The sequence below is a fragment of the Larimichthys crocea genome, chromosome XXIV (genome assembly GCF_000972845.2).
Source record: "Larimichthys crocea isolate SSNF chromosome XXIV, L_crocea_2.0, whole genome shotgun sequence".
NCBI classification, from domain to species: domain Eukaryota; kingdom Metazoa; phylum Chordata; class Actinopteri; family Sciaenidae; genus Larimichthys; species Larimichthys crocea.
In genome coordinates, this window is record NC_040034.1 from 492,913 (window position 1) to 515,014 (window position 22,102).

The 22,102-nt window shown below is 41.5% G+C and overlaps 2 protein-coding genes and 1 long non-coding RNA gene across 14 annotated transcripts in view; 2 read left to right on the forward strand and 1 right to left on the reverse strand.

Moving 5' to 3' along the window:
- tnika (TRAF2 and NCK interacting kinase a) overlaps window positions 1-10,613 on the forward strand; it is a 56,049-nt gene extending 45,436 nt beyond the window's left edge. For 6 of the 12 annotated variants that reach the window (XM_027274660.1, XM_027274662.1, XM_019269904.2 and 3 more), the window contains 14 exons: window positions 40-48; window positions 611-679; window positions 1,237-1,343; window positions 1,561-1,663; window positions 1,809-1,949; window positions 2,206-2,305; window positions 2,469-2,639; window positions 2,726-2,869; window positions 3,261-3,395; window positions 3,934-4,034; window positions 4,150-4,299; window positions 6,866-7,025; window positions 7,643-7,782; window positions 7,981-10,613. In XM_027274660.1, coding sequence (XP_027130461.1) covers window positions 40-48; window positions 611-679; window positions 1,237-1,343; window positions 1,561-1,663; window positions 1,809-1,949; window positions 2,206-2,305; window positions 2,469-2,639; window positions 2,726-2,869; window positions 3,261-3,395; window positions 3,934-4,034; window positions 4,150-4,299; window positions 6,866-7,025; window positions 7,643-7,782; window positions 7,981-8,064 — 1,614 coding nt within the window. In that variant the 3' untranslated portion in view covers window positions 8,065-10,613. Of the gene's footprint in view, window positions 1-39; window positions 49-610; window positions 680-1,236; window positions 1,344-1,560; window positions 1,664-1,808; window positions 1,950-2,205; window positions 2,306-2,468; window positions 2,640-2,725; window positions 2,870-3,260; window positions 3,396-3,933; window positions 4,035-4,149; window positions 4,300-5,920; window positions 6,252-6,865; window positions 7,026-7,642; window positions 7,783-7,980 lie in introns of those variants that run through there. The other 6 variants (XM_027274661.1, XM_019269907.2, XM_019269902.2 and 3 more) reach the window with 2 other exon arrangements.
- A 472-nt stretch (window positions 10,614-11,085) lies between these two features.
- On the forward strand, window positions 11,086-16,942 carry slc2a2 (solute carrier family 2 member 2). Its single transcript, XM_010732199.3, has 12 exons — window positions 11,086-11,181; window positions 11,673-11,768; window positions 12,879-13,075; window positions 13,287-13,411; window positions 13,638-13,753; window positions 13,863-14,025; window positions 14,116-14,222; window positions 14,891-14,971; window positions 15,304-15,408; window positions 15,546-15,647; window positions 16,115-16,318; window positions 16,439-16,942. The coding sequence occupies exons 1-12, from the start codon at window positions 11,167-11,169 to the stop codon at window positions 16,643-16,645; spliced, it is 1,518 nt and encodes a 505-aa protein (XP_010730501.3). The 5' UTR covers window positions 11,086-11,166; the 3' UTR covers window positions 16,646-16,942.
- On the reverse strand, window positions 16,221-17,451 carry LOC113744564 (uncharacterized). The gene is made up of 3 exons (XR_003461642.1): window positions 17,147-17,451; window positions 16,417-16,561; window positions 16,221-16,323 (listed from the first exon to the last, which is right to left on the reverse strand). It is a non-coding gene; the product is annotated as an uncharacterized LOC113744564 (long non-coding RNA).
- Between the last annotated feature and the right edge of the window lie 4,651 nt (window positions 17,452-22,102).

Below are 22,102 nucleotides of genomic sequence, written 5' to 3' on the forward strand. Positions count from 1 at the left end.
CTCTTTTCCTGTTTCTCAATTGTCACGGTTACTGGTCAGGAGGAGCTGGTAAGCCCACCGTGTATGACGGTCCCCCACCCCCCCTCCCTGAACCCCCTCCCTGTCCCTCGTCTGCATGACTTTGGTCTGATCGGGGTTTGAATGGGGAGGGAAGTGGAGGAACCACTGGCCAGTTGGCATGGGGATGATTGGTAGAGGTGGTGCAGATTGATGCTGCACTCATCAAGCCTTGATTATCTGTCTTTCTCTCTTCTTATGACCTGTCTTCACAAAGTTAATATATTGCTCATGAGCGGACAAAAGTGCTGATCTGTGATCAACTTTTATGTCACTAAATAAATTTTTTTTTACAGTGGCTAAGCAGATAAAAAAAAAAAAAGGTCTCAGATAAGCACTCTTGTTCCAGCTCGCCTATGTTTACAGGCCCGGATGTTTGTGTGACAACAAATGAGTTGTCCTCTTGTCATGATGCTGATGGTTTGTCCCAGTCTTGGTTCCTCTCTGGTCCCCTTGTCCTTGTATGTGATTTGGTTTCTCACCTCTCAGGTTCTCAAGAGCTGATGGACTAAATTACTCTCTCCTCTCCTCTCCTCTCCTCTCCTCTCCATAGGACCTAAGTGCATTGGCTAAGGAACTCAGAGAACTGAGGGTAGAGGAAGGCAGCAGGCCTCCAGTCAAGGTAAAAAAAACATGTTTACTGTTGTTGTACTCCACAATTGAAAGGGCTCAAAGTGGAAAGTTACGAGGTGGATGACAGATCACAGATGACAGCTTGTAAAGTGAGATGACAGATCTACATGCCAGGTTATGAAAAACAAATGATGATTCACCAGGAAACAATTTCAGTCAGTCTGCTTCCTTAACACTCTCTGTGAACCGCAGCCCTATTAAAGATTATATGATTCCCATGGAACTGCTTAACGTGAAAGGAATGTTATTAATTACGATTTTGGCGGTTTGACAGACACCTTGTTTGTGTCCTTAAGCTTGAACAAACATATCAAATGCATTTCTGAGCTCATAAAACATTTGCAACATGTTGCAAAACCGAAATTTAAAATTGTGCATTGGTTATATCGGTGTGTGCTTGCATGCAATCTTCTTCTTCCTTGCATGATACAAGTAAAAGAAGGTGAAAACGTTGCTCTATAGGTCCCTTAGAAAACGAAACCAAAATGTTGAAAACGTGAACCATTTGAACCCTAATAAGTGTTCTTATCTTGTGTTCTAATAAAGGTAACCGACTACTCGTCCTCTAGTGAAGATTCAGAGAGCAGCGACGAGGATGGGGAGACGGTTGGACACGATGGGACTGTTGCTGTTAGCGACATCCCTCGCATCATGTAAGACGTCCCCTCTACTCTCTGTCTTTCCCTCTCTCTGCGTTTTTTTTTCCAAGCTGCACTTGTCAGTATTCATTTCAGCTGGGATATGTTTGTCTTTACATGTGTGCCATGCCAGTAGCTTGTCAGTGTAGTTTTGGCAGAATTACTTTGTAAATAATCGGATCCGTGTGTGCGTGTGTGTGCGTGTGTGTGTGTATGTGTGTGTGTGTTGCAGGCCAGCAGTGCAGAGCAGCGGTGAGTCGTATGGAGGGCTGACAGAGGACTCTCTGGGAGATGCCTATAATAGCTCCAAGGACAGCACTTTAGTGATGAGAGAGGTGATGAATGTGCACGCACGGCAGAGAAAATATTCTGTTTTATATTCTACTATGAACCCGAGCTCTCTAATCTCTCCTGTAAACATTATATCTACCCATTTCTTAACTCCTTTCTCTCTCTCTCTCTTTTTTGTCGCTCTCTCAGGCGGAGGAGAGGAGGAGAGGTGGTCACACTGAGAGTAATGGGTTCGGTAACCACGGTAACCTCCCTGACCTGGTGCAGCAAAGCAACTCTCCCTCCGCCACACCCACCACAGCCCTTCAGGAACTGGGCGACATGCCTGAGGTCAGGCTTTGAGTCATTATCTGGATATAGTGTTGTAAATAAAAGATAAAGTTACATTAAGTCTTAAAATTATATTATGATGACTGTCTTGCCCCCGGGCATTAAACTAATTTAGCACGTTTTACTTACTTTAATTATGTTATATTCATTTATATTTATTTATATTTAATGACTTGATATTTTTACATCTTAGTATAATAGGATTATTATGTTTTTGTAGCCTGCTGTCAATTACGTACTTTTTCGTGTCTTACAGTTTGGCCTGGGTGGGTCCAAAGCGTCCTTCACCCCGTTTGTTGATCCACGTGTCTATCAAACCTCCCCAAGTGAAGATGATGATGAAAACTCAGCAGCAGGTAAAGGCATACTGTAGCAAAGCACATTTTTACATTATTCAGCCTTTTTTCATTTGTTTATTGTCACCAACAGTTCATTTTTTTTCTATGAATCATTCGATGAAAGTCTTCACAGCTGTCAGGAAACGTCAAATGACTTCTATCTTTCTCTGTGGTATACCAGCCATGTTTGCTAATGAGCTGCTGAGGCAGGAGCAAGCCAGACTAAGTGAAGCCAGAAAGATCTCCGTGGTCAACGTCAACCCGACCAACATCAGACCCCACAGTGACACGCCAGAGATCCGCAAATACAAGAAACGCTTCAACTCTGAGATCCTGTGTGCTGCACTCTGGGGTAAGAGGGAACGTCCTTCATCGGTCTTCTACCTCGATCTGTAGTTTTGTGTCTCTGACTCTTGTGTTCATGTGTGTGTGTTTTAGGTGTGAACCTGCTGGTAGGAACAGAGAATGGTCTTATGCTGCTTGACCGAAGTGGACAAGGAAAAGTCTATAACCTGATCACCAGACGGCGTTTCCTACAGATGGATGTGCTGGAGGGGCTCAATGTGTTAGTCACCATATCTGGTGAGTGCAACGCGGATACGCTCGCACTCAAGTGCATGCTCACATACACAGCTCCCTCTCCTCTACAGGTTATTATACTTTTTGTAATATGTATTTACATCTCAGTTGTTTCCAGTCCTGATGATGTGTCTCTGACCAGTCACACATCAAGTTTTATTCTCTTAAATCGATTAATGAGCGCAATGAAAGCGAGATAGGCATATAAAGTGAGGACACTTGTGGCTTGTGGTTGTGCATTCCTCTCAAAGTGCAAATCTACAGTAAATCACCCAGGTGAATTTAAAACTGCCAGGTAATTAAATGTGTAGAGTAGATTTCCAAGGAATTGTATCTCCTTGTTCCTGTTCTTAGATCTAATTTCTCTTTGTAAATTTGTCCCTCCCCTTTTCAGGGAAAAAGAATAAGTTGCGTGTCTACTACCTGTCCTGGCTGCGGAACAGAATATTACACAACGACCCGGAAGTAGAAAAGAAGCAAGGTTGGATTACAGTTGGAGAGCTGGAGGGCTGTGTACATTATAAAGTTGGTAAGGATCTGTATGTGTGTGTGTGTGTGTGTGTGTGTATATATATATGTATATATATACTTCTGTAGATAAATTTGGTCAAATGTGCAGAGGCTGATAATTAGGCCTGATTCTGTCTCGGCCTGTCACTCCAGAGTGAGCTGAAATGTTCTTTAAATAGAAATAAACGGGGTTAGATGGATCAGATTTTTGGTTGACAGGCTGTCTGCCTGAATCTGGAAACCAGCTGAAAAAACGTCAACAGAGAAAGAATATTTTATATTCAGATGTGTGTTATGCAGTCGTGGTTTTAATAGAAACAAGCAAAAGATTTAGTGCTAAAATGTAGCAGACTTCAAAATCTTAAAATACAGTGTCTTTGCATTGGCGCATTTTATTTTATATATATGCGTTTTTATTAAACTAGAATTGCTATACGGTTATGTGAACTAATGCATTAGGACTCCTTGTTACAGGAGCCGACAGAGTCTGAGATTTTGAGATGTAATAAATAAAACTGAATGCATTTAAAATCTTTGAATTGAATCTGTGTTTTCAGTAAAATATGAGAGGATTAAGTTCCTGGTGATTGCTCTGAAGAACTCTGTGGAAATCTACGCCTGGGCTCCTAAACCCTACCACAAGTTCATGGCCTTCAAGGTATGGCAAGCACAAACATGCTCACACTACGTCGCAAGTATTTCATTGACTGGATCTATAATTTCATTGTTTCTCCCCCCCTCCTTCCCTGAACCTTTTACCTCTTCTCTTTCAGTCATTCACTGAGTTGCAGCACCGCCCCCAGCTGGTTGACCTGACGGTGGAGGAAGGTCAGAGGTTAAAGGTCATTTATGGTTCCAGCGTGGGCTTCCACGTCATCGACGTGGACTCGGGGAACCCTTACGACATCTACATCCCCTCACATGTAAGTGCAGGGCTGTGCTTGTACGTGTCTTAGAACAATAAACAAGGCTCTTGTTACGAATCCCAATTTGAATGACGCACTTGATAGTAAGATAGATAAGAACGGAATAACAAAATTGTATCAGTGTTTCTTGCCCAATTCCTTCTGTATTGCGTCCTGTGCCCAGGTCTCATGAGAATCGGCTTCTGGGAATACAATGACTTAATTCTGACAAATTACCTCTTTGATCGATTTACTGTCGTGCAAATAAAAGATTGATGGGTGCTATACCTCTTTTGTCAGATGCTATTTTAGTTTGGTGAACATGATGCACTGGGATTAGACTCTCGATTTCAAGTGCCCAGAACATACATTTGAAAAGTAACTTAAGTACTCTTATTAAGGAACATTAAGCAGTAGTAGCTGCTACCAAATTTCCTGTTGCAACAAAGTAACAAAGAGCATTATTGTCAAGAAGTCAGCATATTCTCTCCTGCAGTCAGTGCAGTAGGCGGTGGGGAAGTACTCTGATCTCTTACTTAAGATGCCGCTGTGGCATCACCCTTGCTTCACCTTCTCCTTCCTTGCGTGAAGGAGAAACCATGAAGCAGAACATGCACTTCTATTAGCCATATTCTGTAAACAGAGCACCCCTAGATCTTACACGCTGGAACTGTTTGAAAGTAAAAACGATGCATTCAAGAATTTAACTCCACTGCAGGTCCACTGCAGATGCTGCAGGTCTAACACATGAAACTGCCATGTTTCTACAGTCCACCGCAGACAAACCAAACCAGGCAGAGCATTTCACAGGGAACGTAGTTTCTCCTTAGCTCGTAAGGCGAAGGTAAAGCGAGGGGACTGCATGCGATCTGCTACACCGCCAGATGCCACTAAATCTTCCACACCTGTTGCAGCATGTAACAACAACAATACTCTTGGCCCATTTCAGAATATTATTACACAATTATACAATTAGAAACTGTGATGCATTCATGGGTAATTCAGCTCAAATGTTGCAGCTGGTAAAAGTCTGATAGTAGATAATCCATCTATAATAATAGATCATGATTTATTTGTTGATTGTGTTTCATATAATTAAGCTGAATCTGCAAAGTAACTTAAAGTTATTGAATAAAAGTAGTGGAGTATAAAGGACAGTATTTGCTTCTGAAGTTTTTTACACTCAGTAAATGTTGCAGTGTTATTTCCATCGCTGGTTATAAATTCCAGTCGCTTGACTATCCCATGGCAGCCAGGTATGCCATCAGGTGTTGTTGATGTTGCAGGCTTGAATGAAAATCAGTTCAGGTACACGAATGCAGATTAGTTTGTTCCATAGTGGCTTCTCCGATCGCGTGTTTTTATTCAAATCAAGTTCAGCCAAACTCTCGAGTCAGCGGCGATGTTTCAGTAAATATAAACCCCTGAAAACAGATGTGAGGGCACGCAAGTGTAGCCCGTGTCCCGTGTGATGACACCGAGAGCTCGCGTTTTACAGCCCATGCACAACAAACTGTTAATAATAATACAAAAATATTTTTTACCCCACCTTGAGGTGATTTTTCTCTTTTCACAATTTCTGCCTTTTAATCCGTGCTTCCTCTCTCTCTCTCTCCTTCCCTGCCAACTTCTCTTCCAGTGTGCCAAACAGACGAAGGTGACATCCTGCCATCCGCCCTTTAGACTAGATCAATAGATCTTTAGCAAATCCTCATAGTATATGCACTACATGTGTCTGTGTTACAGTACATTAGAGTAGAGATTAATGGACGGCGTAGCTAGAAATCGGCTTGCGTGGAGAAATTCATCTTAACCACGGGAGACATCACCTTTACTGCTGTTCTAGTTTACTGCTAATTCTACTGCAGAATTAAAGTTTGAAGTGCAATTTCATTCCAAGCAACAATATTCCAAAAAAAAGCTGCACTTGACTCTTACCGAGCAACAACACCACGGTGTGATGTAGTGAGTGGTTTTGTTGCACGCAGTGCTGCTGTTTTCATATTTGTTACATGCAAATGACTTCCTTAACGTGATCAGAATAAGCAGAGGTGTTTTACATCTTGCAGAGTTCCTGTGTAGGTGAAGTCTCTCGTGGGTTAAGATGAACTTTTTCATCACCTTCTCACTCACTCCATCACCGACGCGTTCCCTCGTTGTCGTGCTCCTGAAGTGTATTCGAGTCACACCTAAGTAGAACCTGCAGGCACGAATAACGGCCTGTGGCTTTCACTTTTTGGGGTAAAGTGCACACATTCGAGCTCGAGCGAGTCTTTGTGTTTGTGCAACCTCACTCTTCCGATGTCCCGATGTCCCTGACAAGTCACTTATTATACAGAACAAAGGCTTTCTCAGACAACAAGCCAGAGTCTGAACCTTTTTGATGCACTGATGCTCCCGATATTTGGCAGTCCTGTCAATGTCCACAAACTTTCCTCTTTAGAGGATTACAGAACGCAGACGGGGCCAAAAAAATGCCCACCATGAAACCTCTGTAATATTTTAATCTAATGTAGATTACGATTAAATTTGACAGATTCCATTGAAACCTACTGAAATGTTTGCATGTGTGTATCTCCGATAGATCCAGAGCCAGGTGACGCCCCATGCCATCGTGGTCCTCCCTAAGACCGATGGAATGGAAATGCTGCTGTGTTACGAGGACGAGGGCGTCTATGTCAACACCTACGGTCGAATCACCAAGGACGTGGTGCTACAGTGGGGAGAGATGCCTACCTCTGTTGGTATGTCCCACTTGTGTTTTTAATGCATGTTTAGTTGATTTTTTCTTTTTTATCAACACTGGAACCACTAAAACATTCAAAGAGTTCAAAGATGTAAATTAAAAAATCGAAACTGGAAGTGAAGCGGTTTAAATACACAGTGATGTACGCTCAACAACCATCCGTGTTGCAATGCAGATCAAAAGCTGTGAATGCAGCAGTGAAATTTCCTGAGAAGCTGGTGGGAGTTCATTTAGGGTTTAATTGCATTCAGAGATCAGTTGTAAACATCGGGCTTCACAGGAAGGGCTGTCGGGCTGTTTAGCAGCAACAAGAAAAGAAAACGGAGCGAGGGTAAATGTTTGAGGAAGATGGAACATGGATACAGATGATCAATAGTGAATGTAAAACGGGTAAGACACAGGGTGCACTTGTATGTACGAGCACAGGTTCAGTACAAAGTACCACCTCATTTCTTGCATTTTACTGCCCCCGTGCGATAGCCAGGGGTATTACATTTTTTTTCGAAGCGACCACTACTTAGGCTAGTGGAAACGAATCTGGATTGTTCACACTGATGATACACGGTTATCTCATCATGACTAATGATCATCCTTTTTTTTGTGTCTCTTTTCCAGCCTATATCCATTCTAATCAGATTATGGGCTGGGGTGAGAAAGCCATAGAGATCCGTTCTGTGGAGACCGGGCATCTGGATGGAGTCTTTATGCACAAGAGAGCGCAGAGACTCAAATTCCTTTGTGAGCGAAATGACAAGGTAAAAAAAAGGAGTGCATTCACATAATATTTAGAAAATACTTACCTGCTCTGGTCTTAATTTGGACTCCGTATGATTGGACACAATATTTTAAAAAATCATTATTTATGATCCGTGCTTGAAATTGTAATTAAAAAATGATTATCTTTTAGAAATAAGAACAGAAAATGTTCACGTTTACTCTCTTTTCATATACAGGTATTCTTCGCATCGGTGCGTTCGGGAGGTAGCAGCCAGGTCTTCTTCATGACCCTCAACAGAAACTCTATGATGAACTGGTGATGCCCTCCTCCCACTGTCTAACTCTGCCTCACTCTCCCATTGGCCAGCCCGGGGCGACCAGCCCGGGCCCCCATGGCAGATCTTTCACAAATGAACCCGATTGGCTGAGATGGCCACACGTGAACTCTTTTAACACCTGAGACTGAAAAAAACTAAAGTTAGCATAGCAGAAAAACAACAAAGACAAAAAAATGAAGAGACATGATACTCTAGAGTATGTCGGGTCAAGCAGAAGCCATCGTTACTCAACTGACTGGAAAACTGGTGCCACTGACTTTCCAAATATTCCTACTTTTCTCTGTCTCTGTCTGTAACTCATTCCCCCTTCTCTCCAAACGGACCAGTGCATTCAAATGTACAAATGTAGAAACACACGTTACACCCGCCTCCTTCTGTCTCCTTTCCTTTCTCAATCCTTTGCTCCCTTCCCTCCTTTCCGATCAATCTTGCGGTCACTTTTTCACCCATGTCTTCCATTTTTCTCACTTCCTACCCCCCCCAAAGCAGAACTACATCTCAGAGGTTGGAAGAAATAGATGAATAAGATTCAATATGAATTTAAAGTTTGGAAAATGTACTTCCAGACATGACAGCGAAAGGGGAGGGCAGCCGAGGGATGACAGATCCATTCTGGATGTCGGCGAGCGGGCATGCTGAATGATTTTCTTTCTCCTCTGTCACTCCCCTCCTGCTCCTCCTCCTCTTCTTCTTCTTCCTCCTCCCACCACCTTTTTTCGGGCTGTGAGTATAAACGAAATTGTGATTAAATGTTCAACCCTGCTGTCGTAGGCTGGGTGCAACAGTATGCAACGATGATGTCCGTGTCCCTTTAAAATGAAATCACTGGTCCATCCTGATGCCTTCCCTCCTTTTTCCCCTCTTTCTCCGTCTCCTGTCACCCTCCACCACCATCTCTCTGTTTTCACTCTTCCGTCTTTAAACTCTGAAGGTGCTGCATCAGATATACTGTAATATTAAACGAACAACGAGAGCGTCATTCTGTTTCTTTCTGTTCTTTTTCTTTTTCTGTGGCTGAGTCAGCCGGTCTTTGGAGCTTGATATGAAATGTACAGCACATCCGTGTCTCTGAAATCAGGAGTGTGTGTTAACGGACGTACGAGTGTGTTCACTTAAAGTGTGTGTGTGTGTGAGTGTGTGAGTGTGTGTGTGTGCGCGCCTCGAGTTCGAATCAAAGTTTGGGACATCGAAATCGTGTCCGGAGAAAAAAAAAAGAGTCAAATAAATTTGTGTGTCAACTTTTACCTTAATGCGATCGAAGCAAAACATTGAGTGTGTTTACATGCAGATTTATGATATTATCTTCTTAGTATGGAGTTTATGAGTTGGTGTATTTGAACACCAAGCATTTTAAAATAGGCAATATTAGTGTTTAATTTTTTTTTTTTTCTGTTTCCTTTAACACAGTCGTGTTTTTTTTTTTGGCTATTCACAAATACAGCCACGCTGCTGTAGGGAATATGAATATGCATATAAACAGTTTATCCTGAATACAACCTCGACAGGATAAGAGCTACTATCCCGAATACTGTGTGCATGTGAAAGCGCTCATTGTGAAAGCTGTGGTGTCCTTTTTGAATCACGCTCTCTCTCTCTCTGATTTTTCTGAGTTCTTCGGATTTTGGCTCCGAAACTGTTTGTACAGTGCCTAGCATGATGTAAGCAAAACAAAAAACGGAGGCCAGAGAAATGATCACTCACGCTATGATTAATCATTTTATTGCCTATTTGGTTACTTTATACTTCTTTTTGTTTTATTATCTAACTTTAACACATTGCTGAAGTTATTTGTCTCCTCTAATGGAGATTAACAAATTTTAAGACTTGATTTATTCTTTGAAAGGAGTCACTGAATGCGGTGTAATAAAAAAAACCTCGCCATTTCTTTCTAAATATTTGGTACAGCTCGATCATTAATACATATTCAATTTATAACACTATTGAAAGTGGACTGGTTCATGCATATATCCACAGTGGATGCACAGTAATGCAGATTTTTTCTGGTGGATATGCTGCAGTTTGGCACAAAAAAATAAAAATAAGACTCATTCCCCAGTGATTTCTCTGCTAAATCATGTTCTTCTATATTTTCGAGGACTTTTTTTTGTTCTTACACATTCACAGTCGCACAGTGTTCCTGTGCAGCTGCCGTGTAAAGTTCACTGAGCTCTGTTTTAGCAATAAAGAGCCGAGATGAAGAAACCACTGTCTTCCCTGTGTGTGTGTGCACACATGCATCTATGTATGTGTGTGTGTGAGATCAATGAGCGAAGTGTGAATGGGGTGTTTATTATTATTATTATTATTATTATTACGTTGTGTCCATTATGGAATTCACTCTTCCCATTTGGAAAACGCTGATGGTCATTACACTGAGGACTCTCCTTTCAAAGACGAAAACCTTTTATCCTGTTCATGTCTTATTTGTTTTCTTTAATTTTGAAAGAGCATTACTAATGTCCTGTTTTGGGATTTATTTGTTTTGTAAAAAGAGAAGCTGTATGAGAGAAATAAATGAAACTAGAGCATTACGACTCTGCAGTTGTGTGTTGTTTTCTGCGTGGAGAGAGCTTTATGCAAGTGTGCACATTTGTATCTTCGACCCTCAGACTTTGTCCTGCCCCTCAAGTATATCATTAACAGCACACAGACTGTGTGTGCACATACTGTAAGAGAGATAGATAGATAGAGAGATGGGAAGAATTGTTTCCAAATGTCATTATTACTTTCGAGGAACCTAATTTTGCATTCCATGAATAATTGCAATATACAGTATATCATTGTCCTGTCTTACAAGATCCTGAAAAACTGTTTTTCCACAACAGATTGCAGTTTACCTTTGCTCACCATGATTCTAATGTTTATTCCTCTGAATAATGTGCATTTGTATAGAGAATATAGGATATATAGACATGTATAGTTCAGTTGTGTTTAGGGGTTCTGTCACTGTGTATGTGTGTGTGTTTCTGTGCATATCCATGCGCATGTGTTAGTGGCTGCACATGTCTGATTAGTGAGTGGACACAGCGTGATCAGGCATGCAACTTCCATTGATCATTAGCCTGCTGACACTCTGTACCCATCATGACACCGGGGAAGGTAAGATAATGCGCAAAATACACCTTACGTGTATTTCCTAAAAAAAAAATGGATATATTCGGAATCAAATCGATCAAATCTATGTCGATGACATCAGGATACATTTCACACCTTGAAGAAATAACTTTTTTTTGTCATTATTATATGTTTGCGTTAATTTGGCTTCGGAGATTGTCGTGATTGAGATTCGGATGCGTCTTCTGCAACAAGATCTCGGCTCCAATCTGTTAATTAGACATGCAAAGATGTTGCATTTAAAGAATTCTTATGTAACTTCTCCTGATTGTCAGAGATAGTGCATAAAGCAGTAATACATTCATAGATTTTGTGGATGAAATCAGTCGTCCTGCATTTCTGTGTGCACTTTTATTTGCGTATTTGTGCCATTCTGTGCGAGTGACTCTTTACGCACTGCATGTTAAATTGTGTGTTCGTTCATGCATTTGTGTGTGTGTGTGCTCTCTCTAAATGACTGCCTTTCACTCCTGCAGCAGCTTACAGGTACATTAGCCCTGGCTGTGTTCACAGCAGTTCTGGGGTCCCTGCAATATGGATACAGTCTTGGAGTCATCAATGCACCCCAGGCGGTAAGCTGTACTTCATATCTAATTGTCTCAGCATACTAATATTTACATGCAAATCATGCTGGTCCAAAAAAAAAATAAAAAATAAAAAAAGCTTACTCCATCCTATGGCCATTCAGGATAAATAGACATAAATATAGACAGGTATAAGAGCACAAATATATAATATAAGACAAGTGTGAGTATGCACTTTTTGCAACACTGGAGATAACATAAGCCCAAGGAACATACTTACTCTGTACTACTCTGTAACTTCTTCCCAAACTTTTTTCTTCCGTTTGAAACTGTGTTGCGAGCATCTCTCCACCAATCGCGCGTCTCATGGAGTCAGAATACCTTGTGCCAATATTTCTCTGCTGCAAGCTGCCGGAAGAGTATTGGTGTAATTGAATTCCCTGCTGAAATGTCATTCGCTCTTATGAGGACATCCTCATGAGAGCTGTACGCTTTTGATTCCCCCTTGCAGGCTAGGTCCTTTCTATACAGACTTACATTGGTGATGAAGTTTCAGGTTATTATTATTTGGACTTTCAGAGACAACCTGGGCTTCTCACAATCTCACCGTTATGTTATCAAGTCTCCCCGTGTGTCCTTGAAAAATAAGGGCGCCTCCACAAGCACAAACTCGAGTCACTCATGATTTATTAAACACTTGGTAGAGGTTTGATATTAATGTGCAGGGGGTGTTGATGTTGAGGTCTGTTTTCTCTGCAAATATGTCAAGCTTGTCTGTCTTTTCTTCTATGTTTTGGTAGTTGGTGACAAAAAATGGCATGTGCATGTAAATTCCAGTGGGCTTTGGCTTTATCTCAGATTGCTGTCGGACACTGTGCCAAGAAAACACCAGCGTACTCGCTGGTCTTTTGTTTTAATGGTGTCCAGCTAGAACTTGCAAGTCACTGTGCAGACATGGCAGGTCATTTCCTCTACTCCTAAAAACAAGATGTAAACATACTGATATGGTGAAATCAGAAATAACTCAGTGGAAGTGAAGCAAAAGTAAAAAGACCAGCAACACTGTTGACGAATTACTAATGAATATGATGAACAAAGTAAAGTGCTGCAGCTTTAATTGTACCGCTTGATGAACCATAAACATGTCTCTTGTCACAGGTCATTGAAAAGCATTATGGACGCTCCTTGGGTGTGTGGTCAGACACGTCAGAAAACAGCACAGAAGAAGAAAAGTTCTCACATGTGGGACAACACCCCACCGTGATCATGTATTGGTCATTGTCGGTTGCAATCTTCTCCATTGGCGGCATGTTATCCTCCTTCCTGGTAGGATTTGTGGGAGACCTGAGAGGGAGGTGAGAAAGGAATGATATATGTAAGGACACAATGATGAGAGTTTGGTGGAAAATGAAATACAAGTAATATAAGTAATGAGGGAAAAGATAGGAAACGACTTGTGAACTTAATCTAGGATACAATAATGCCATGATAGACAGATACTTATTCATCATCTCGCCGTCATTGTAGCTCCCTCTGCCACCTTCATATCTCTTCTCTGTCTTACAGGGTAAAGGGCATGTTAATGGTCAATGTTCTGGCTATAGCTGCTGGACTGCTGATGGGTCTTTGCAGGATGTGGAAACCTCACATTATGGTCATTTCGGGCCGTGCTGTTATGGGCTTTTACTGTGGTACAGTACACATTATAACCTTTGAATAATACTAATTTAGTCGGACATACTAATGTTTGTGAGTCATGTATAGATGAGGCAAGTTGTACTCGTTATTAGGAATATTTCTCTTCATGATTGAAAGCTAGTTAATCAATATTTAAGAGGAAATTAAGGGTTTCTAAATTGCACTCGGACAAACAAATGTTTATTTAATGCCACCTCACTCGTGACGCGTTTGTTTCAGGGTTGACATCTGGACTTGTGCCGATGTACATTGGAGAGATTGCACCCAAGGCTTACAGAGGGGCTCTGGGAACATTACACCAGCTGGCCATCGTAGTTGGCATCCTAATCAGCCAGGTGAGGTACTCTCTCACACACATAAACATGCGCGACAGCATCTTTGTTTGTCGGCATACTGAACATATAAACCTGAACGATGTGTTGGTGCATTCGTGTGTGGATGTAGGTTATAGGTTTGGACTTTATACTTGGTAATGATGATATGTGGCCCCTGTTGCTTGGTCTGTCTGGAGCTCCGGCAGTATTACAATCCTTTCTGCTGCCTCTGTGCCCTGAGAGCCCAAGGTACCTTTACATTCTACTGGGCAAGGAGCAAGAGGCTCGGAAAAGTAAGACAACATTTACATTTTTTTTTCTTCTTCTGCAACTGCACAGACTCTTGCTAAAGACCTGGCCCCTTGCTCTTTTGTTTGTTGCAGGTTTGCTTCGTTTAAAAGGGGAATATGATCCGACTCCTGATCTGGAAGAGATGAGGAAAGAGAAAGAGGCGGCAGACCAGGAGCCCAGAGTCTCTATCCTTTCTTTGGTACGTGTCTTTACAGGAAAAGGGTGGATTGAGATATATATTGCCACAACTACCTAAATGTGATTTATTTTCCATCAACTATTTTAAAGAAAATGACTTTACACTCACATTACACTATAATAGTCCTGATGTTTCTCCTTGGGGTGTACAGATACACTGTCAACCGTCCAACTTAATCAACAACCAAAGTACACTGACGATGTCACATGCTTGATGTTAAATCATTAGTCATTAGTCAGTGATTTAACAGTGATGTAAACATAAAGGATTCTGTGCATCAGCCAAACCAGTACCTCAATAGACCGGCCAGTTGAGGCAGGATCAGGACAACAGGACTCTGTATGCTCATGCAATGGATCAGGAGCTTTTATTAAAGTGCAGAAACATTTCAGCATCAGAGTAACTCTAATGAAGACATGCTGTGTGTCAAAATATTAGTTGCTGAACCCTAAAGTTTGTATTATAACCCTGTGTTCTAGATCTGAGCTTTCCAGATCCTGCATCACTGTGTATTATAACATGTTTAGATTGAATTAATGGGAAATTACACTTATTTGACACAAACTCCTATAAAACCAAAAGATTTCTGCAGAAGCCAATAAGTTCTATCTCTGCTTTAGAAAACCATTGCAGTGATGATCTTAACGCCGCTCTGTATTCTTTCCAAGATCCGCTCCTCTGTGTACAGACAGCAGCTGGTCGTTGCCCTCATGATGCACCTCTCCCAACAGTTTTCTGGCATCAATGCTGTGAGTGGCAAAATTCATTTGAACTCTGCCCTTTTTCTGTCTCTCGTCTAGTTTATTAAGTTAAACTAAAACTATGGTGAATGTGATGGTATGATATTTAATTATCAAAGCATACTGCAGGTGCACTTTAACAGTAACTGGGTAAAGTCCGGTAAGATCTGTGTTGCTCTGTTGTACGACTGTAAAATGAATTACTTATCATCACTCTCCATGAGCGAAGCAAACAAAAAGACTTTAGATTTGTGTTTGTGTACTTGTGTGCCATATATACTGTATACAACGTATAAATATACTGCATATACATACTTTTTAATAATTGTTTTGTCTTCAAGATCTTTTATTACTCCACGGCTATCTTCACTCGGGCTGGTGTCGGCCAGCCAGTCTATGCCACTATAGGAGTCGGAGTCATTAACACAGTCTTCACTCTGGTGTCTGTGAGTAGATACGTTCATGTGCATACAGATGCAAGACACGTAGACACATGCACACACATATGGACATTAAATCATGAACATGCACTGATGTTCTTTTAAACACACAAATTAACTGTGTTCTATGTTCTATGCTCTAGGTGGCGCTGGTGGACAGGGCTGGCAGGCGCACTCTGACTCTGGTCGGTCTGGGAGGAATGTGCTGTTGTGCAGTTGTCATGACGGTGGGCCTCAAATTCCAGGTTAGTATCACCCAGTTTAAGAATAATTTGAATCATATATTTAATATAAATTGTCCATATTAGCATTAAAGTTCATTGTTTTCTTTGGAAACCATAAAACAAGAAAAGATCTTAACTTATGGCTTCTGGTCTTTCTGAGCAGTTTGCTCAGTTTCCATGTGTACGTCATCCCATGCCACAGCTGTCTGTTTTTCAGCTAAGATTTCTAGGCAGTTGAGACCAAGAAATCCTTACGAGTAGAGGTACATATGTTTAATAGCCCTTAAACAAACAACTGGCTTTGTCACACTTTAAAGTAGTAAAAGTAATAGGACAATCTGGAGATGAGTGGAGTCCCTGAGAGGAAAATAAATAGTTAGAAGGTTCAGTTTTGCAAACAGATGCTGCCTGATTTGAATACATTTGATCATCTGAAGTCATCATGAATTAAACTGTGTCTCTTGACTCGTGCATTCTTCTCTTTCCAGAGTGAATTCACGTGGATGAGCTACGTCAGCATGTCTGCCATCTTCCTCTTCGTGAGTTTTTTTGAAGTTGGTCCCGGTCCCATTCCGTGGTTCATAGTTGCTGAACTGTTTAGCCAGGGACCTCGGCCTGCGGCCATCGCTCTGGCTGGCTGCTGCAACTGGACCAGCAACTTCATCATAGGCATGACCTTTCCATATATAGAGGTAAGCTGGAAGGACATACATATGCACTAGTAAACTCGTGCACGTGTCTTTGCTTCATTCAAACTAAATCAGACACGCTGCCTCCTCTGGATCCTGACTTTTATTTTTTCTTCTTAACAGAAATTGTTGGGTTGTTACGTGTTCATCCTGTTTGCCGTGCTGCTTCTTGCCTTCACTGTATTTACTTATCTCCGGGTACCTGAGACCAAGGGCAAGACTTTTGAGGAGATCGCTGCCGTCTTTCTGAAGAGACAAAAAAAGTCAGCGGCACCAAGCCCCAAAGACGCTACCGAACTGCAGCAGCTGAAAACATCCACAGATGCTTAAAAATACCAGTTTTCTTTTTGTTTGTGTCGTCTGCGCACATGTGTCCATCCATCAGTATTTCAAATGTGAAGTGTTGTGTACATTTTCTTTTTGTTCTAGTACTAATTACTTGAATTAAGCTAAAAAAAGAGCTAATTTTTTAATGTACAATGCAAACTCTTACAGTATTATAAGCTGTTCCTTAGTAGTTAATCAATACTGGATTATGTCAAAGGGTGTTGTTGTATTGTTTAACCTGCCTCTGCAGTTCACCCTAATGAACTTGATAGTCTTTCAATTAAATTTTTTATTGTTTTAGCCATTGTTATTGATTATTGGTCAGCCCCTATGGAGGAAGGAACTATGCTGTGGTAGCCTGAAGTCAAACAGGCCTGTGCTGTGGTGGTTCTGTCACCGATCAGGAAGACCCAAACGCAGTACAATCTTACTGAGTGTTCTTTATTACACTTCAGGTAACAGATGGCTGCACGTGACAGTAGGACAGAAAGCAGTCAGGCTTACCAGGGCAGAGACGAAGAAATCAAGCCAATGATGAGTGCTGGAAAGTTCTGCATAATACAAAGACAATCTGGTGATGTGATGCTGGACTGGTGTTGTTTAAATAGTGGCTAGAGACTGATGAGAAGCACCTGAGCGCACAGGTGAACAGAGGTGACTGATGAGAGGGGAGTGGCTGGCAGGGAGAAAGAGCAGAACAACAGCAGCAGAGGAATGGATTGTGACAGGTTTGATGCTTCCATTCTCTCTTCTATGCTATGAAACTTTCTCCTTTCACTTATGATCTGCACAGAAAATGATGTTCAAACAACAAAACACACAAAAAAACCCTTTACCAATAGTTTTAATGCCCAACAACAGATTAGAAGAGTGTTACCAGTGAGCAATATTTTGGATTGTGGTGGGGGAAGGTAGAGTAAATTTGAAGGGCAGTAGTTACGAGTAGTTATGTTTGCACTCTTAATGATTGTAGCTCATGCTGAATGGTTGTTGTTCTCTTATGTTTGCATTGATGCAAAAAAAGCTGTTAGGGTAATTGCACAAAATCAGAATGTGTTCACATGCACTGCATTAATGCGGTCGCTGTAGAATCTACATTTACATACAGTTCACCCTTAGTGTCTTTGCAATATACTTGAACTGCAGCTACGGTGACGCAGCACATTGTAAACAGACGGGCCAAATGCTGAATGAAACTGTCTGTAATCGCATGCATTGAAGCTCGAAGCCCAGTAGGTGGCAGTGAAGCATCGCATTTGATGGGATTTTTCTGAAGTATGTTCTTGAACTATATATATATATATATATATATATAGCCACAAGGGGGGCACAAGCCAGTGTCTTATTGTGGCGGTCCCAAGCCCGGATAAATACAGAGGGTTGTGTCAAATCAAACATGTGAATCGAATCTATGACTTCCATACCGGATCGGTCGAGGCCCGGGTTAACAACGACCGCCATCTGTGCTGTTCACCTACAGGGTGCTGATGGAAATTGGACAACTGTTGGTCGAAGAAGGAGTGGAGGGAGGTTTCGTAGGAAGAGGGAGGAAAGAGGAAAGCCAAGAGTCTAGGATGGATGCAGTGAAAGAGGACCTGAAGGTAGTTGGTGTGAGAGAAGAGGATGCAGAAGACAGGGTTAGATGGAGGCAACTGATTCGCTGTGGCAACCCCTGAAGGGAAAAGCTGAAAGGAGAAGAAGATATCTCCCGTGATAAACGAGGGACCACTGTATGTCTATCATTAGGTGATTCCAAAATGATTAGACTAAAAGTAATTGCTTCAAATTCAGTGATCAGCTGCTATGTCAGATTTTGTGACTCTACATCATTGTATGTACGGTTAGTTGGTGGAAGTCCAGAAAGCCATCGACAAGTGGGTGCTCTGCAAAGGTAAATACTGAGCAGTATAAGTAGAGTAGAGTATGATAGCGCCTATTAATGTCAAAAAAAGACGAGAAATGTTTCAACTATTTTACCTGAGCACCCGTACAGTAGATCTTTTATTAGTGTTTGAAGGGATGTCAACTCTGATGCTGGTCTTCCATCTTTAGAAAGGACAGTCAATGATCACAGTGCCTCTTTTTTCAAATAAAGCCAGAGCTCTGTCTCTTATAAAATGATGCAAATAAGTTCTATTGGAGGAACATCTGCATCCACAGCACAACTCCACAGGTTACACACTCTCTCTGGCTCTCCTACTCACACCCAGTAAACAAGGCACATGGAATAACCTTGCAGTCCCCACAAACTCACTAAAGGGACAATTGTTTTTAAGTGGGTTTGTATGAGGTACTTATGCATAGACAGCATATTTTGAACATATTCTCAGCACTTTATCTCACCATTATACGCTTCTATCCCTCGCTGCGACATTGTCTCAGCTGTAGAAATGATGTGCACGGGGTATTGTGCTGGAAATACAGGTAGAATATGTTTTTCTGCTGACCCTGTCTACAGTGGTATTTTGTGCTACTTACATGTCAAGACTTCAGCCTGCTTCTTCAAACCGGGAGCACACTGACTACCCGTCTACGTACTGACATGCCCATTACAGAGAAACCTCAACTGCTTCTTTCCTCCAAGAATGTCTCACTGGGGTCAGCTGAACTCTTCTTATTTTTTTTAAGCTCGGTGTGAAGAACGAAGCAGGGATTGTAGAAGGGATTGGCAGAGGTTTTATGCACCATTCCACAGTGCTCCAAACCTGTTTATCCAGACGGTGCTGGATTCCTGGCCGATGTTTGGAGGACATGAACTGGGTTTGGAGTGATTGGAGATTTGATGGAGTTTCGTGGGTAGAGGGGGCTTCTCTTGTAAGTCAAGGGAAAACACTGCACCAAACACACACACACGGAGGCTATGTATATCAACACAGGAGTAGCGCCAAGTGTAGAGGAGGGTCATCATGTAACTGCAGGACCCATGTCTCAAAACAGCATGAGATGGAGAGAGAAGAGATCAAAGCATTGGTGCGAACTATGAACTATGTGCTTTTACTGAAACTGCGTGGGATTAACTGTGTGTATGTGAGAAGAGTTCTGAGGTTCAGCTTGCAATTCTTTCATAATATCACTGCTACTTTTTTTGTAGATTACTGTAAAATGAATATTTAAAAGTCCCTTTGGCAATATTATGCAGGGCAGGTATGGCACACAGCATAATCGGCTTATATTTATAGAATATAATGAATAATGAAGCCTTATATAACTGAGAATGGATATATGAAGCAGACTACCTGTGCCTTCACGCCTAAGAGAGCACCACACTCTTACCAGTATCACATATATACAGGTACTTGTTTGTTTGCATGAGTCTGTCTGTATGATGGATGATTGTGTTTTAGGGCCCCTGTATGTTTCAGTATGTAGCCTACATGTGTCTTTTTGTGCGCACGTGCGTGTGTTTATGTCTAAAGGGGAGCTCTGTTTTTGAAGATCAGTGGACGGCGGTTATTGAATCCAGATTTTGAAACAAAAAAATCAGGAGAGAGAGCACTTCATCTTAGCTCCTGACAGGCTTTGGAGGACAGGAGGCGATGTTTTGTCCTCCTTTCATGTGTTCAATCCCACCGAGAGAGGAGCAGCAGGGAAGGTTTCTGTATGTGTGCGGTGTTTGCGTGCGGAGCGGGGGTGCAGGGATGAATATTGAAAACAAAGCCAACAACCGTCTGATGGATTGTGATGTACAGACGTTTACATGTCTCCATCAGTTCACATACGTTGGATGGCAATACTGGTCTGTTACATAGTGTAAGCACAGGTGTACAGGGTGCAGAGTGGGAACACAAGTCATTGTGGCATCAAACACATTTAAATCTGTCATTTTATGATAGGAAAGTTAGATAATTTCACTTTAAAGGACAGAAAAACTAAACAAAGAAAATAATTAAGACAATCACATGCCGTCACATGCTGGATCCAGTCTTCACGGAGGCTTTTAAATGCAGCTTTATCAAGTCCTATATCCAAATATATTACTTTATGACATCCTAAATCAGATTTTAAGCTTTGAACATGGAAGTTTTGAAAATATTCAGAAGGATATCGAGGCCAGAAGATTAAATCAGTAGCAACTATAGGTGACTGGAGACATCATCTCAACTTTCATCTCGGGACTGCATCTTTTATTCATAAGTGCAGGCAGAGGTCACGGTCTATTCTGTGTCAAAATGTTGGCTGGGAAAAGGAGGGACTCTCGTGCATGTCTGTCTCCGGGTGAGTCGTCTTATGTGCGCGTTTGTACAAGACTGATTAAGACCAGAAGGGAAGGGGAGTGTTCCTTTTTTTTTTTTTAGAAACAGTTACGTAAACAGACGTGTTCATTTGAGAACGAAGCTCACAGCACGTACTTTCTATTTTAGCTGACACCCTCCTGTACACTCACACTGCCGGGCCAGGCCATCTGAACTTTGTTAAAGACCCTTCTCTGGAAGAATTACTGAATTATGAGTTCACCGGCAAACAATCTAGAGTAAATTTGTCAGAGCAAAACATTTCTGTGGTTGTGTGTTCAAGGGTGCTAGATGGAAAAAACAAGAGATTAAGTCGGTAAAGTAAGAACTGTGGTTACACTCTTGGCATCGCTTGGAAACAGTGTTATGCATTAATATAATACTAATATAAAAATACACTGTTATCATAATATTACAGAATGGGATAAATAGTGAATGGGATTATAGTTTTTAATTCCTACATTAAATAAAAATGAGATGGGAGCTTTGGAAAACATACAAAGAACATGCTCATAACTATGCATGGCCATTTGTAACAATGTTAAATAACATAACACAGTCTAACACGTGCAGTTCATTAATACAGAATGACTATAGAGCTTCTGGTTTCCTGGCCACTGTGTCTGGATGTAGCCTCTCATAGACCTACAGCATGTTGTTTCTGGCCACCTGCTCCCCTCAGGCGCAGCTTTGAACCTCCCCGCGTGCGTGCGTGACCTACAACGTATGTGTATTTGTAAGGGCAGTTAGTAAGCCAGTAGTTGGAATGTTGAAAGGTTGCGTCCGACATCTGGAGGTTGACTCCGGCGTGGAGTTGGAGAGATGAGTAAAGAAGGGCTGATGGGAGAGGTGGGCTGGGGCGGGTCATTATTCAAACCAGATGAGGATGGTTACTCATAGTTGTGGGGAATTAAAACATTACTTTTTGTAGTCATCTTCTGCTTCTACTACAGAAAGTCATAGTCAATACTTTAGAATAGATGATTCAGAATAGTATCTATCTATTTGTAGTATCTCCTCATGATGCGCTGTCGATGATGTGATATAAAATGGAAGGGAGTGCACAAGAGGGGAACGGTAATAAAAACCAAATCACAATTTTGATATTAAGACAAAACAATGTCAAGAACTGTGAATTCTTGTCTCTTCTGGAAAAATACTGTCCTAACTCAAACTATGAAGAGAGTTGACTTATTTTTCTCCCACGTTGTAGCCAGGATGAGCTTAC

Coding starts and splice junctions, on each gene's coding strand:
- slc2a2 (XM_010732199.3), top strand. Junction 13,412..13,637: donor TGTTATGGGCTTTTACTGTG/GTACAGTACACA, acceptor CGTTTGTTTCAG/GGTTGACATCTGGACTTGTG. Junction 16,319..16,438: donor TGACCTTTCCATATATAGAG/GTAAGCTGGAAG, acceptor TCTTCTTAACAG/AAATTGTTGGGTTGTTACGT.